Source organism: Syngnathus acus, chromosome 1 (genome assembly GCF_901709675.1).
Source record: "Syngnathus acus chromosome 1, fSynAcu1.2, whole genome shotgun sequence".
Lineage (NCBI taxonomy): Eukaryota > Metazoa > Chordata > Actinopteri > Syngnathiformes > Syngnathidae > Syngnathus > Syngnathus acus.
Window position 1 is genome coordinate 15440911 of NC_051087.1, and position 13802 is coordinate 15454712.

A 13802-nucleotide genomic window follows, 5' to 3' on the forward strand; every position below is an offset into this window, starting at 1 on the left:
ACACACACACACACACACACACACACACGGGCATGCACACAATAGAACCTTAAGAAAGACCAACTTCATCTTTTGTGTATGGCTTTAGGCATGTACCAGCTTTTACCAGCTGTTCCGCTTTTTAAAAAATGGTCCATAGAGCACTATCTTAATGCAGGTTTTTATCTTTTATCTTCCTCCTCTTGCGTAGTTCAGTGGTTTCTGTTTCTCCATTTTACCATTTTTAATCTTTCTCAAGCTGGGTCATCCTGGTCAGAGCATGGTCATTTAAATGATTATCTCAGTATAACACCAGTTTGTCCAATCTGTCCTCATCATCTGAATACAGATGCGGCTTGAAAATAATTACTTTCCTCATCCCAGTAAGCACGACAGTTGCATATGGTTTCAACATACATGTTAGCATTGGACGTTTAGTTTAGCGCTATAGTGAATGAATGAATTTGTGTGTGCGCGCATGTGTGTGTGTGTGTATGTGTGTGACGTGTGCGCATGTGCATGCAAATAAGTACATTAAAAGAGTATGTATTCTGACCCCACTCCCAAAACCTAAAAAAACCCCTTCCAAACAAAATATAAAAGACAGATTCAAGATTCAAGAATTTCTATTTGCCATGTTTGGGCGTGCCAAACAAGGAATTTGACTTTGGTACAGCACAGCCTCTGTTCAACATTTAGGTGACTAACAACACTCAGGACGTGTGAAAAATGACAAATATTCTCAGGCACCCCCTAATCTTAAAATGTCCTTGGTTACAACTATTTCTGTACCTGGCTTGGGAGGTAATTTAATTGAGGTGTCATAAAGTTTGATAATATTGTTGTTGATTTTCGGAACAAGGAAATAGGGTCAAGCAAGCAAATATGAAATCATGATGCGACTAGTGAGAATGATGTGTCTTGGTTCAGATAATGGATGGATGGATGGACATTCTCAATTTGAACTCAATTAGTACCTGAGCAGGGGTAGTTCAATCAATCAATCAATCAATCAATCAATCCTTTATTTGCCAAGTTTGAGCATGCCAAACAAGGAATTTGACTCCGGTAGAGCTCAGCCTCTGTACAACATTTAGGTAGCTAACAACATTCAGGACGACAGGTGCAAAAATTGACAATTATTCTCAAACATCCGAGGAGGGCAAGAAAAAACTCAAAGCTCCTACTAGGCTAAATGAGAAACCTTGAGAAGAGACCACAGATGGGAGGATCCCCCTTCCTGTCATGAATTGAATGGAGCTGGGCGACCAAATGCAGCCTGGACCAGGGTTTATTGAAGGAACTCAAAAGACTGACTATAGATACTCGACCAGGGACATGAATAACTGAACAGAAAGATGAAACAAGACGAGAACAGACAAGCAACTAGAAAAACAAGAAACAAGAAGACATGAGACGCAAACAATCCGACGGGGAGTGACACGCAGACAGGACTTAAACACGACAGGTAACGAGAGGCAGGTGATGGCAATTACATAGATTGTGAGCAGACACAGGAGGGGAGGGGCGACGCGAACAGAAACCATGGCAACATTAAAGTGTACCTTTGGTCATTAGCCATATTAACATTTTTCTGTTCTACGAATATGGCTTAATCAAATCTCTGAAGTTTATTAAAAAAAGCAACTCATGTAGGAAATAAATGGCTTTTAGTAAGTGTGACATGGAAATACTGGGAGCATCCATGTTGCTTAGTTTGTGGCCCGGATCAGGCAGCTGCGTGACGTCAGCAAGTTGATAGCATCTTGGCTGGCTCCAATCTCGTCCCCAGCGTTGGTGCAGTGCCAACAATCTTTGCCCATAAACAGAGGAAAACTAATGTGAAAAGGCAGCAGCGTCATGAAGAGAGATCCCAGAGACAAAATATTGCCGGTCTGAGACAGGTATGTAGTATCTGTGATAAGCAGTTTTTGTACCCGATTTTGATCAATTATTGGGCGATTATTGTGGTTTGTTTACATTGGTTTCCCGTCATGGCGGGCAAGCGCATTTTGCCAGGAAAGTCAGTTTCCTGTTGAGTGATTTTAGTAATGGCTATGATCAATTGGTCTTTTAAGTAAATGTCTGGAAGCTGATTTGTATAATACAGGGATGAGAATGGCAAATGTGAAAAAGCACGGAAAAGAAGACGGGGGGGGGGGGGGGGTATACGCTGTCGCGGCGGGCAGCGGAATGCCCGCGAGAGTCGCCGAGGCTAACGTTGCCCGGCCAGCTAGAAGGCCGCTCCCCCCATATATAAAAAAAATAATTTTCTCAATGGATTTACACGATTCACGAAAATACTTTCGACGGAAAAAAACACAGAAATCCGTGGCTCCGCGGAAAATTCTCATCCCTGTATAATAGAATACTTGTTCCTGCCTCGAGCTTGCTAGGCAGCCGGATAGCTTTGCCAGTGCGGGGGGGGGGGGGGCACAACCTTTTCTACAGAACATCTAATCGTTGTATTCATTTATTCCTACATCATTACTCACATTACCCTTAAATTTCAACATAATCGATTTCTTATGAAGGTAGTACGTATATAGGCCTGATTGGGGCGCCTCAAAACGGAATCAACTTTGTGACGTCATATCCGGGGCGCCATATTTCTTCCCCAGGCAGCAAAAGTGCCGGTCAAATGGTAATGTTTCAGGCTATATATCTCTTGTCCCTAAGAGGTGTTGTGTTATTTCTTTTTTGATATTGTACATTTACTTTATACTAAATCAGTGCCTGCGTTATACAGGTTGACCAAAGGTACCCTTTAAAACAAGGAAACGAACGGAGACGGATCGTGACACTTCCAGGATGACCAGGCTACAATGGATACAGAGAGGACACATAATATGGACAATCCAAAGGTAAAGCATCGAGAGCAGGATGTTATTGCACTACCCCAACCATAGAACACCAGAAAAAAACTCTCTTTCAAACCTATACCAGAAACATGCAATTCAGATGAATAACACTCCATATGCAAAAGTTCATATTATATTTGTTATTTCATATTATATACGTAAATTATATTTATTATTATTATTATTATATATCATATTATAATTAAATGGTAGTGGAATTGGATAAAGGAAAGTTTCTCCAAAAAATTCTCTGTACATGTACGCGTGTTGCATTTCCTGTGCTCTCAGCATCATTACATCACAGTAAGCTGCATTATCTCAGAAAAAAAATAATCTCAAATAAACACATCACATAAATTGAGCTATGTATGGTGTGGTTAGTGGGGTAAAGCAGAAATCTTACTGAAAAAAAAATCATCTGATCCTTGTCTTCTCAGTCCCCTGCAGTCACTGTCAGGCTGCGTTCCCTGAATTAGCCTTCACAGAAATTAGGTTACCAATTTATGACTTTGAGTCCTTAAAAGTCTGTAGCTACATGGCACTTTTTACAAATGACATCAGTCATGACATCAAATCGTGCTGCAGCTTGGTACCAAATTTGGGGTACGGGCTGGTGTTTCAATCAGAGATATTGCTTCTAATCTGGTTTCTTGACCCTATCACCACCACCAATCACAAATAGATAACACACCTTTCATATAAAAAAAGCAGGTGGATTGTCCCAGGGTGCTGCCCTACCGCTGAACTATTTTGAGTAGGAAAAACATAAAGAATAAAATAAAATAAAAAGGAATTACAGTAGGACGCACGGTGGGTGGCGCACTGGTTAGCACATCCGCCTCACAGTTCAGAGGGTGCGGGTTCGATTCCACCTCCGGCCCTCCCTGTGTGGAGTTTGCATGTTCTCCTGCCTGAGTGCCTGCGTGGGTTTTCTCCGGGCACTCCGTTTTCCTCCCACATCCCAAAAACATGCATGGCAGGCTGATTAAGCCCTCCAAATTGTCCATAGGTGTGAATGCGAGTGCGGATGGTTGTTTGTCTCTGTGTGCCCTGCGATTGGCTGCCTACTGCCCGATGACTGCTGGGATAGGCTCCAGCACGCCAGCGACCCCCGTGTGGACAAGCCGTACAGAAAATGGATGGATGGATGGAATTACAGTAATACATATTTTTTTAATCATATGTATATCTATTCTTAGATAAGCAGCACAAATTGTATATAGTTTATGATGAATAAAAAGGTTTTGTTGGTAAGTTGTTTGATTTTCGCAAGGGCACAAGAAATAACGAGATACAAGTCGTGCCACATTGCAGAGGATTTGCCGCCATTTTGTTGTGGACAACAAGGGTTTTAAAAGGGTAGTAGCGAACCTGAAGCTTAAATGCGGGTTTCCTTCATGAGCACATTTTAGTCAATCTGTATTAGATTATCTTTCCACCGATGCACAAGCTGTCATCCAACAGAACTTTATGCAGTCAGAGTATATCACAATCACCACAAATGGCTGGACTTCATATACAACCCTGAGTTATATTACCAATACAGGACATATGAGTGAATGGGAGTTTAAAAGATATGTCCTAGGGCTGTCACTATTGAATATTTGGGGAATTGATTATTCTATCAATTATTCCGCCTTTTAATCAAACAATCATTACAATTTTATTTGCATTGTTATATTAAAAAAATATATCGATTACCAAATCGAAAACCAATTGTTTTTGTTAGTTTGGCATTATTTAGAAGTTAAAGAAACAACTGAACACCAGCTAAAGCAATATCACAAAAAGCATTAATGGTTATTGTTTCCCAAAGTAAACGCATATGCTCTTATTTTGATAAACAAAGCTAAATCAGTCTGCTTTACAGAAGGACTAGAGCTATCAAATAATTCATACTTTTGAGAGTCTGAAATCTGTATTTAATAATGACTCTAAACCAGTGGTCCCCAACCACCGGGCCGCGGACCGGTACCGGTCCGTGGGTCACTTTGTACCGGGCCGCCAAGCCACACAGAAAAAAAAAAATAATTGTTTTAATCGACGATCAATTAATTCAGGTCAAGACGCTCGTCCCGGTCACGTGACATGTTTCCCCAGTCGAGCCCGCAAAGCTAGCAAAAATGAGTAAGTATTTATTTTGAAAAATATAAAAGAATTGGCGATTCTCTCCCAATTACATCCGTCGGTTCAGGTCAAGACGCTCGTCTCGGTCACGTGACATGTCACCTCAGTTGAGCCCGCGAAGCAAGCAAAAATGAGCAAGAAACAGAGATGTTTGGAAAGCTTCTTCGGAAAGGGAAAAAAGCCCAATGAGGAGACGGAAGAAGAAGAGGGTACGACTTCTAAGAAAAGGAAAGCTGCATTTAAAAGACTATGACGCGCCAAGCCCACTCTGCATAATATGTGGCGACAGGCTAGCTAACGAGGCAATGAAGCCCTCAAAACTGCTTCGCCAAGCATCCTGCATTAAAAGACAAACCTTAACCACTTCGGGTGTCATTGTCTCCGATTACGCCTAGATGGGACCGGCTCGTTTCTGAGACACAAGCTCAGTGCTCCCACTAATTCAATGTAATGGTGAGTTTTATTTTAATGTCGTTTATACTTGTTTTTATGCCAGTCGTATCATTTTATTTCATCGTATTCATATATTTATTATAAATGTATTATTTATTTATATGAATGTATTATTTAGTTATATAAATCTATTATTTATTTATATAAAGGCCGGTCCGCGAAAATATTTCTGACACGTAACCGGTCCGTGGCGCAAAAAAGGTTGGGGATCACTGCTCTAAACGATCACTCAATTATTAAAATCGATTACTTTTGCCACCTGTACTATGTCCTACAAAATTTAGCACTTGGGTAAATTCACACTGGAACCCAATTGCTGTAGATCAGGCATGTCCAAAGTCCGGCAGGCGGGCCAAATCCGGCCCCCGGTCAGATTTCATACGGCCCGCAGCTTTGGTCTACTGAATAAAAAAATCATGAAACCTGAAACTGTAATTCCTTCTATTACCAAAGGGTGGCAGCACCACCCCTCTCCGCTCATTTCTGCCATGGCGACTGCAAAGAAAACGAGGAAAGTTGACATTGAGGGCTGTCGCTTTCAAGAGAAATGAGAATTACAATACTTCTTCACTGAAAATCAAGGCAATTCTGTTTGTCTAATTTGTAAAGAGACGGTTGTCTTGTTTAAGGATTTCAACCTAAAGAGACACTATCAGACTAAACATGCTAACACATACGACAAGCTAACAGAGAGCGATTCTTCACGCGGGGTTGCGAGTCAAAAGTAAATCCCGTAATTTTCGGACTATAAGTTGCGTTTTTTTTTCATAGTTTGGGTGGGGCGGTGACTTATAATGAGGAGCGAGTTATATGTGAATTTTTTCAAATATTTTCAACAAAAAAAAAATAAAAAATGAAACCGCGATAAACGAACCGCGATGTAGCAAGGGATTACTGTAATTTGAATTTCAAGTGACGTCAGCAGCTCAAAAAGGACAAAGATTGATCACGGGATGACGAAGATGACGAAGGGCCCCACGTACTACCGGCATCATTAGCGGCTTTGTTTCTAAGTGACACGGAGGACGAAGAGTTTGAAGGATTTAAGGATTTGGAGTGACACAGAAGGTTTGAAAAACTATTATGGCTTTTACGCACGCCTGGTCCTACTCTACGGAGCTCTCTTTCACCGTGGATAGAAGTCGGGGGCCGGCGCTCGGCCGGGTGGCTGTCCGGGGACGGTGGATGGGGCTCGGTAATGGCTTTTACGCACGCCCGGTCCTATTCTATGGATCTCTTTTCCTCCTCCGTGGCTGGAAGTCCATGCCACCACACGCCTGGAAGTTTGTTTTGTTAAATAAAGAGCTGTTTACCAAACCCACGTCTTTCCTTGTACTTTGTTAACGCTACAATATAGTTCTATACTAGATCTGTGGAATAACGACGAGGCTGACGTCAGGGAGCACGCGCGGCGTTGTTGACAAAGGACGAGGAATTTGATCGATGGATTTAATGATTTAGAGTGCACAGATGGTTTGATGATATTATTGCTTATATAATAGTTATTTGATATATAATTTATATATCGTTATATGGGCCTGTGGAATATTTTGAAGTGCAAGCGCCGTCAGCGGTGCGCACCCATTGTTGACAAAGGACGATCGATGGATTTAATGAATTGGAGTGACACAGATGGTTTTATAAACGTGTTATTTATGTAATAGTTTTTTTTAATAACTCTGAATGTTACGTCAGGCCCGTTCTCAGCTCTTCGTTTGTGTTTATGTCACGTTAGCCTACCTATCGTTTAGCCCAGGGGTCTCAAACTCCAGTCCTCGGGGGCCGCATTCCTACATGTTTTCCAAGTTTCCCTCGTTAAACACACCTGATTCAAATGATCAGTTCATCCTCACGTTCTGCAGGAGCCTGATTGGGCCCCTTCACTTTATTAAATCTGGCCCTCCTTGCAAAAAGTTTGGACACCCCTGCTGTAGATCATCGGTAGGCAACTCTGGTCCTCGAGGGCCGGTGTCCTGCATGTTTTCTATGTCTCCCTGTTGCAGCAAACTTGATTCAAATGATCAGGATTGTTATCCAGCTTCTGCAGACCTTGCCTGACCATTTGAATCAGCTGTGTTGCAACAGGGAGACATAGAAAATATGCAGGACACCGATCCTCGAGGACCGGAGATGCCTAACCATGCTGTAGAAGATGTGATAAAGTCTGCACTTAGTGAGTGGGACCTTGACAACATTTAACATCAACAATAATAAATATTGCTGTTGTAATGGGCAATGCAGGAAACATCAAACTAGCAGTATACGAGGCTGGACAGTCTCCACACGAAGTGTTTTGCTCACACTTCAAACCTGGCACCACAAGCCCGGTAAACGTAGGCAGTGTGAGTATGCTGTGACGTTTTTTTCACTGTGGTACATCTGCCACAGCTGTGCTGACCATTAATCAAAAATCTTACCGTGTATAAACTTACAATGGTTGTAGTGACTAGATGGAACAGCTTGCTTGACATGATTGAGAGATGCTTGGAACAACCACAAGCTGTTGCTACAGCTCTTTTAAGTGATGATCTTAGACACAATGCACGTGACCTCTGAAATCACAAATGCTGAGTATTTTGTAAAATTTCTCTCACCATTCACGGCTACCATTGAGGAGTATGGTGAGTCCCAGCACACCAATCTCTCATTTCAAATAAATGATTCAAGCCAGCATGGTATGTAATGCCAGATACCCAAGCCTCATTGCACAAATTAAGGCAGCTATATTAAAGTGGTGAATTTGTATTTGTGATCCAGTACTTACAGCTTTCCAACTGCATAATGCAGGTCTGAACATCCATGGGGAAGTTTTTTAGATCCATGGGACATGAGAGCGTTAACGTTAATCTGAAAGTGTACAAAAAAGTGTATAAGTGAGAAGTAAGTGAAATACATTGACAGTGTTGAACTGTGAACTGAAAACAATGCATGGCTCTAGTAGTGGCGTGGGTGAAAATCACAAAACAAACACGACAGGTTTAAGCATTTTATGTGCAAGTAAAGTGCTTGTTAACAGTATAAATTGTATAAAATAAATAATTACAAATGGGTGTTTATAATAGTAGAATATAATAGTTCACTGTGAATTAATCCCATGTTATTGTGTTTCAATGAAAAAACAATGGAATGTACTTGCTTAACAACTACAAAGTTGCATTTGAGTACCGTAATTTCTAGAGTATAATACATTATGCCCTTCAAAAGCAGTTTTTTTCCACCTGCACTTGTGTATTATGAACTTCACCATTTTGCTGGTAAGCATTCTCAAAAATGTGATTGTTATCGGCATAGTAATTTGAGAGAATGGAATGGTCTTATGTTCATGACATTTTTTGTGTAAGATAAGTGTAAGTGTAAGATAAGTTGTCTTAGCTTTCTAACAGTTTCTGCTTTCATTTGTCAACTCAAGATATGAACACTGGTACCTAGATGCATGTCCCTTTTGAGCTGCGTGCCTATGACAACGCTTCATTTGATCTACAACGCTTCATTTGATCTTTCATTTTTTGTCATTTTTCATTTCCATCATTTACTTAATTCATCATAAAGAAAAAAAAACATAAATACAAATGTTCTCTAATCTAGACTGAAATGGAGCAGAAAGACGACTAGTCTTACTTTATCTGCTGCTTTTCTTCCCATAATTAAGTTACAATATGCATTGTATTTAATTATTACATTAACCTTGCTTACATGGCTGCCATGTCGGCACGTACCTACCCAAAATGGGGAAAAATGAGCTATGTGTCTTGGATGCAATCAAGCAATGCTTATGTGGTGAAAAAGACTGTGTGGTACTGTTAATTATTACTTTTGAGAGCCTGAAATAATAATCAACAGATTTGGATCATCTTTAGTTAAACAATGTGTCTAAATGATTACTGAATTGGTTTGGTTTTTCAACCTTTTTAAATGTTATTTATTGGTTTTAGCCTTGTATTTGACTATACATTGTACAATGTCACTGCGGAACCAAAAGGTTGCTGAGGGTCTGCTGGACTGTTTCTCTGCTCCTTTTCTACTTGATGTAAGAGTAACGTGGAACTCACCTTATAGAGTATAAAACATTTCCATTCTTAAAAATCCGCAGCAACTTGTTGTCTGTTGTAACCTCATGGAAGTGTGCACCCTTTTCATTGGCGAAGAACAGATCTGGCTTCCAAATGGAGTCTAACATAGAGGGGTCCAAATCCAAAGAGTCATCTGGATATTCTGCATAGGCAAGCCTGGGATCATTCCACTGCTGACGAAGGAAAATGTTCACGCGATAGTCCTAAATGCACAAGAAATAACAATATGAAGATTAAGCAATACCACGTGGCATCTGAAAATGCATCAACACACAAATTGCATTTGGTGATAGAAAGTAAAGTCAAAGTCAAAGTCTGCTTTATCGTCAATCTCTCCACATGCCAAGACACACAAAGAAATCGAAATTACGTTTCCACTATCCCACGGTGACAAGACATAGTACACGACATACATACAAGCAAAACAACACAAAATAAAAACAAGAAGGCACAAACAATGAATAATAAGAGTGATGAATAAATAATAAATAAACAACACAATAAATAAGAGGAGCAAAACGGAGCAAGTGTGCATACTGCAGACAGTCAGAATACAGCGCAAAAGCACAGGACGCTACGCAGAAGGGGGGAGAGAGTTCAGGATCCTAACAGCCTGGAGTCTGAAGCTGTTGGTGAGTCTGGTGGTGCGGGAGCGCAGGCTCCTGTACCTTTTCCCAGAGGGCAGAAGATCGAACAAAGAGTGAGCGGGGTGACTCACATCACTCACAATCGTGGTCGCCTTGCGGGTGAGATGGGAGGTGTAAATGTCCTTCAAGGAGGGGAGTGAAGCACCAATAATCCTACCAGCCGTGGTCACTATGCGCTGGAGGGCCTTCATGTTGTAGTCAGTGCAGCTACCACCCCAAACAGCAATACAACTGGAGAGGACGCTCTCAATGGTGCCACGGTAAAATGTAGTCATGACGGCCGGAGGAGCACACGCTCGCCTAAGTTTCCGCAGGAAGTACAGGCGGCGCTGGGCCTTCTTTGCCAGTGATGCGGTGTTGGTGGACCAGGAGAGATCCTCACTGATGTGCACCCCCAGGAACCTGGTGCTGCTCACCCTCTCCACCACAGCACCGTCAATGGTCAGCGGCAGGTGTTGGGTGTGACCCTTCCGGAAGTCAACAACAATCTCCTTGGTCTTGTTGACGTTCAGCAAGAGGTTGTTGTCCTTGCACCACGTGGTCAGAAGGTCAACCTCCAACCTGTATTGAGTCTCGTCGCCTTTGGTGATGAGACCCACCAGAGTCGTGTCGTCAGCAAATTTCACCATGCGGTTGGTGCTGTAGGTTGCAGCGCAGTCATGCGTCAGCAGGGTGAAGAGCAGCGGACTGAGCACGCAGCCTTGGGGGGCCCCCGTGCTCAGCGTGATGCTGGCGGAGATCTTGTCGCCAACACGTACCACCTGAGGTCTCTGACTGAGGAAGTCTAGTAGCCAGTTGCAGAGGTAGGTACTGAGGCCCAGCTTGGCGAGTTTGCAGATGAGTCGTTGTGGCACAATGGTGTTGAAGGCAGAACTGAAGTCCACAAACAGCAATCTCACATACCAGTCCCTACTCTCCAGGTGGGTGAGGGCCGAGTGGAGGGCCGAGCAGATGGCATCCTCAGAGGACCGTTTGGCTCGGTACGCAAACTGGAAGGGGTCTATGGTGGGGGGTAGAATGGATCTGATGTGCTCCATGACAAGCCGCTCAAAGCACTTCATGATGATGGGCGTCAGTGCCACGGGGCGGTAGTCATTGAAGCAGGACGGGGCAGGATTCTTCGGCACAGGTACGATGGTGGCAGCCTTGAAACACGAAGGGACGACGGCTCGCTGCAGGGAAATGTTGAAGATGTCCGTGAAGACACCCGTCAGCTCCCCAGCGCAGTCCTTCAGCGCTCGACCCGGGATGTTGTCAGGGCCCGCCGCCTTACGAGTGTTGATAGTATTGAATTATATTACGCATGTTACTTCAAGAGGGATTTTTTTTGTGTGGACTGTGCAAAAGCTAGAATTGTAAGTTTACCTGTGTAAAAAAGTAGTATTTGTACTGTATGTAGTATGTATTCAAATCATACAGTAAACCATTAGAATTAGAACCCTTTATGATAATGACACTAGATAAGCTATGATTGATTTTAATACAATAAGATAAAGCATGAAGCAGAGAAGTGACATTTTAAATATTTTTATTCAATCATTGTTTTTTTTGGACTTCATGATTTCATGATTTTTCTGCCTTCTCTGACCATCCCTGCTACAATGGAAAATATTACTTAATAGACAGACTGAGATACGTAACACACTTAGCTAAGTGGAAGTAGTTCCCACCATGCAGGTCATTAAATCAAGATCACTATAGCTTAGTTACCTTCCCCTGTATACTAAGGATATAAAGTATGTTACCCCTCGAATGACCGAAGTATCAATATTTCGATTTGAGAATCAATTTCAGCGGATACAGATATGGTATCGGACGTACTGATATCTCAGTATTGACCTGCACATCACTGACTTGTGCTGCTTGTTGCATTCAACTATCAGTTACGCAACTTCCCAACATGGAGTAAAGAAAAAACTGTGACTACCGCTACCTGTGAGTCTAAGGGCCTGATTTACTAAGATCCAAGATAATGAGCGCAAAATGGCATGTTCACAGAAGGCGCCCAGTTCACATCAAGTGTAATGGTGATGAAGGCCACTTTATCTAAAAGAGGGTTTTTAGGTAGCTCTAATAATAATAATAATAATAATAATTCATTAAATTTGTATAGCGCTTTTCAAACACCCAAAGACGCTTACAGGGAACAAGGCAAAGACATACATGAGGGGAGGGGGACGGGGAGGAAACAATCGGGTAAACTTAAGAAGAGGAAACCAGTTATGGGTAGGGGAGGTCATGCGCTTGGGAGAAGAGGTAAGTTTTTAGACGGGACTTAAATATGGGGAGTGTGGGTGAGTCACAGACAGACTGGGGGAGAGAGTTCCAGAGTCGGGGTGATGTGCAGGAAAAGGCTCTGTCACCGAAGGATTTGAGTTTGGATTTTGGGACTGTCAGACGTGAAGTATTGGAGGATCGGAGGGGACGGTTGGGGCAGTAGGGGACAAGGAGGTCGGATAGGTAAGTGGGAGCCAGGTGGTGAAGGGCTTTGAAGGTGAGGAGGAGTATCTTGAAGATGATACGCTCCTTCATGGGGAGCCAGTGAAGAGAGTGGAGAACAGGAGTGATGTGTTCACGGGACCGGGTGTGGGTAAGGAGGCGGGCAGCAGAGTTTTGGACTAGTTGAAGTCGATGGAGTGAGTGAGCAGTGATTCCAGTGAGAAGGGAGTTGCAGTAATCAAGCCGGGATGAGATGAAGGCGTGGATGAGAGATTCAGCGGCAGGGAGAGAAAGGCAGTGCCGGATTTTAGCGATGCGTCGGAGGTGGAAGTAGGAGGTCTTGACAACTGAGCTAACATGAGGTTGAAAGGACAGTGTGGGGTCAAAAATAACGCCAAGATTGCGTGCCAGAGGGGAGGGAGTGATGTTTGAGGAGTCGATGGTGAGTGTGATGGATCCAGTTTTGTTAAGGGAGGATTTAGTGCCTATGAGGAGGAGCTCTGTTTTGTCACTGTTGAGTTTGAGAAAGTTGTGGGTCAGCCATGCTTTTATTGTAGAGATGCAGGTTTCAAAATGAGTGAGGGAAGGGTTACGGGTTGGTGTCGTACGTATGTAGATCTGGGTGTCATCAGCGTAGCAGTGGAAGTCCAGATTGAGTTTGCGGATGACAGTACCAAGGGGAAAGAGGTAACAGATGAATAGGAGGGGGCCAAGAACTGAGCCTTGGGGGACCCCTTGTGTAACTGGGGAGAGGATGGATGTGTGACCGGAGAGAGAGATGAACTGGTTTCTGTTGGTGAGGTAGGAGGTGAGCCAGTCGAGTGCAGTGCCCTCAACACCTAGTTGGCGCAGCCTTTGGAGGAGGATGGAATGGTTCACAGTGTCAAAGGCTGCGCTAAGTTCAAGTAGTAGTAGGATGTTGAGGGCACCAGAGTCTGCAGAAATGAGGAGATCGTTGGTGACTTTGACTAGAGCTGTTTCAGTGCTGTGAAGTGGGCGGAATCCGGACTGGAAGGGTTCATAGAGGTTGTTGGACTGGAGATGGGTGTGGAGTTGGGCGGAGACAATGCGTTCTAGGGTTTTGGAAAGGAATGAAAGGTTGGAGATGGGACGGTAGTTGGAGAGGTTGAGTGGGTCCAAGGTGGGCTTTTTGAGGATGGGGGTGATGGCTGCAAGTTTATAGAGAGTGGGAAAGTGGCCAAGGGATAAAGACTGATTAAAAAGGG

The 13802-nt window shown here is 43.1% G+C and overlaps 1 protein-coding gene across 4 annotated transcripts in view; it reads right to left on the reverse strand.

The window, feature by feature from the left end:
• glra3 (glycine receptor, alpha 3) overlaps positions 1–13802 on the reverse strand; it is a 133279-nt gene that overhangs the window by 30062 nt on the left and 89415 nt on the right. For all 4 annotated transcript variants that reach the window (XM_037254726.1, XM_037254719.1, XM_037254735.1 and 1 more), the window contains exons 4-5: positions 9470–9693; positions 8185–8267 (exon numbers count right to left, since the gene is read on the reverse strand). In XM_037254726.1, the coding sequence (XP_037110621.1) occupies positions 8185–8267; positions 9470–9693 (307 nt within the window). The remainder of the gene's footprint in view (positions 1–8184; positions 8268–9469; positions 9694–13802) is intronic.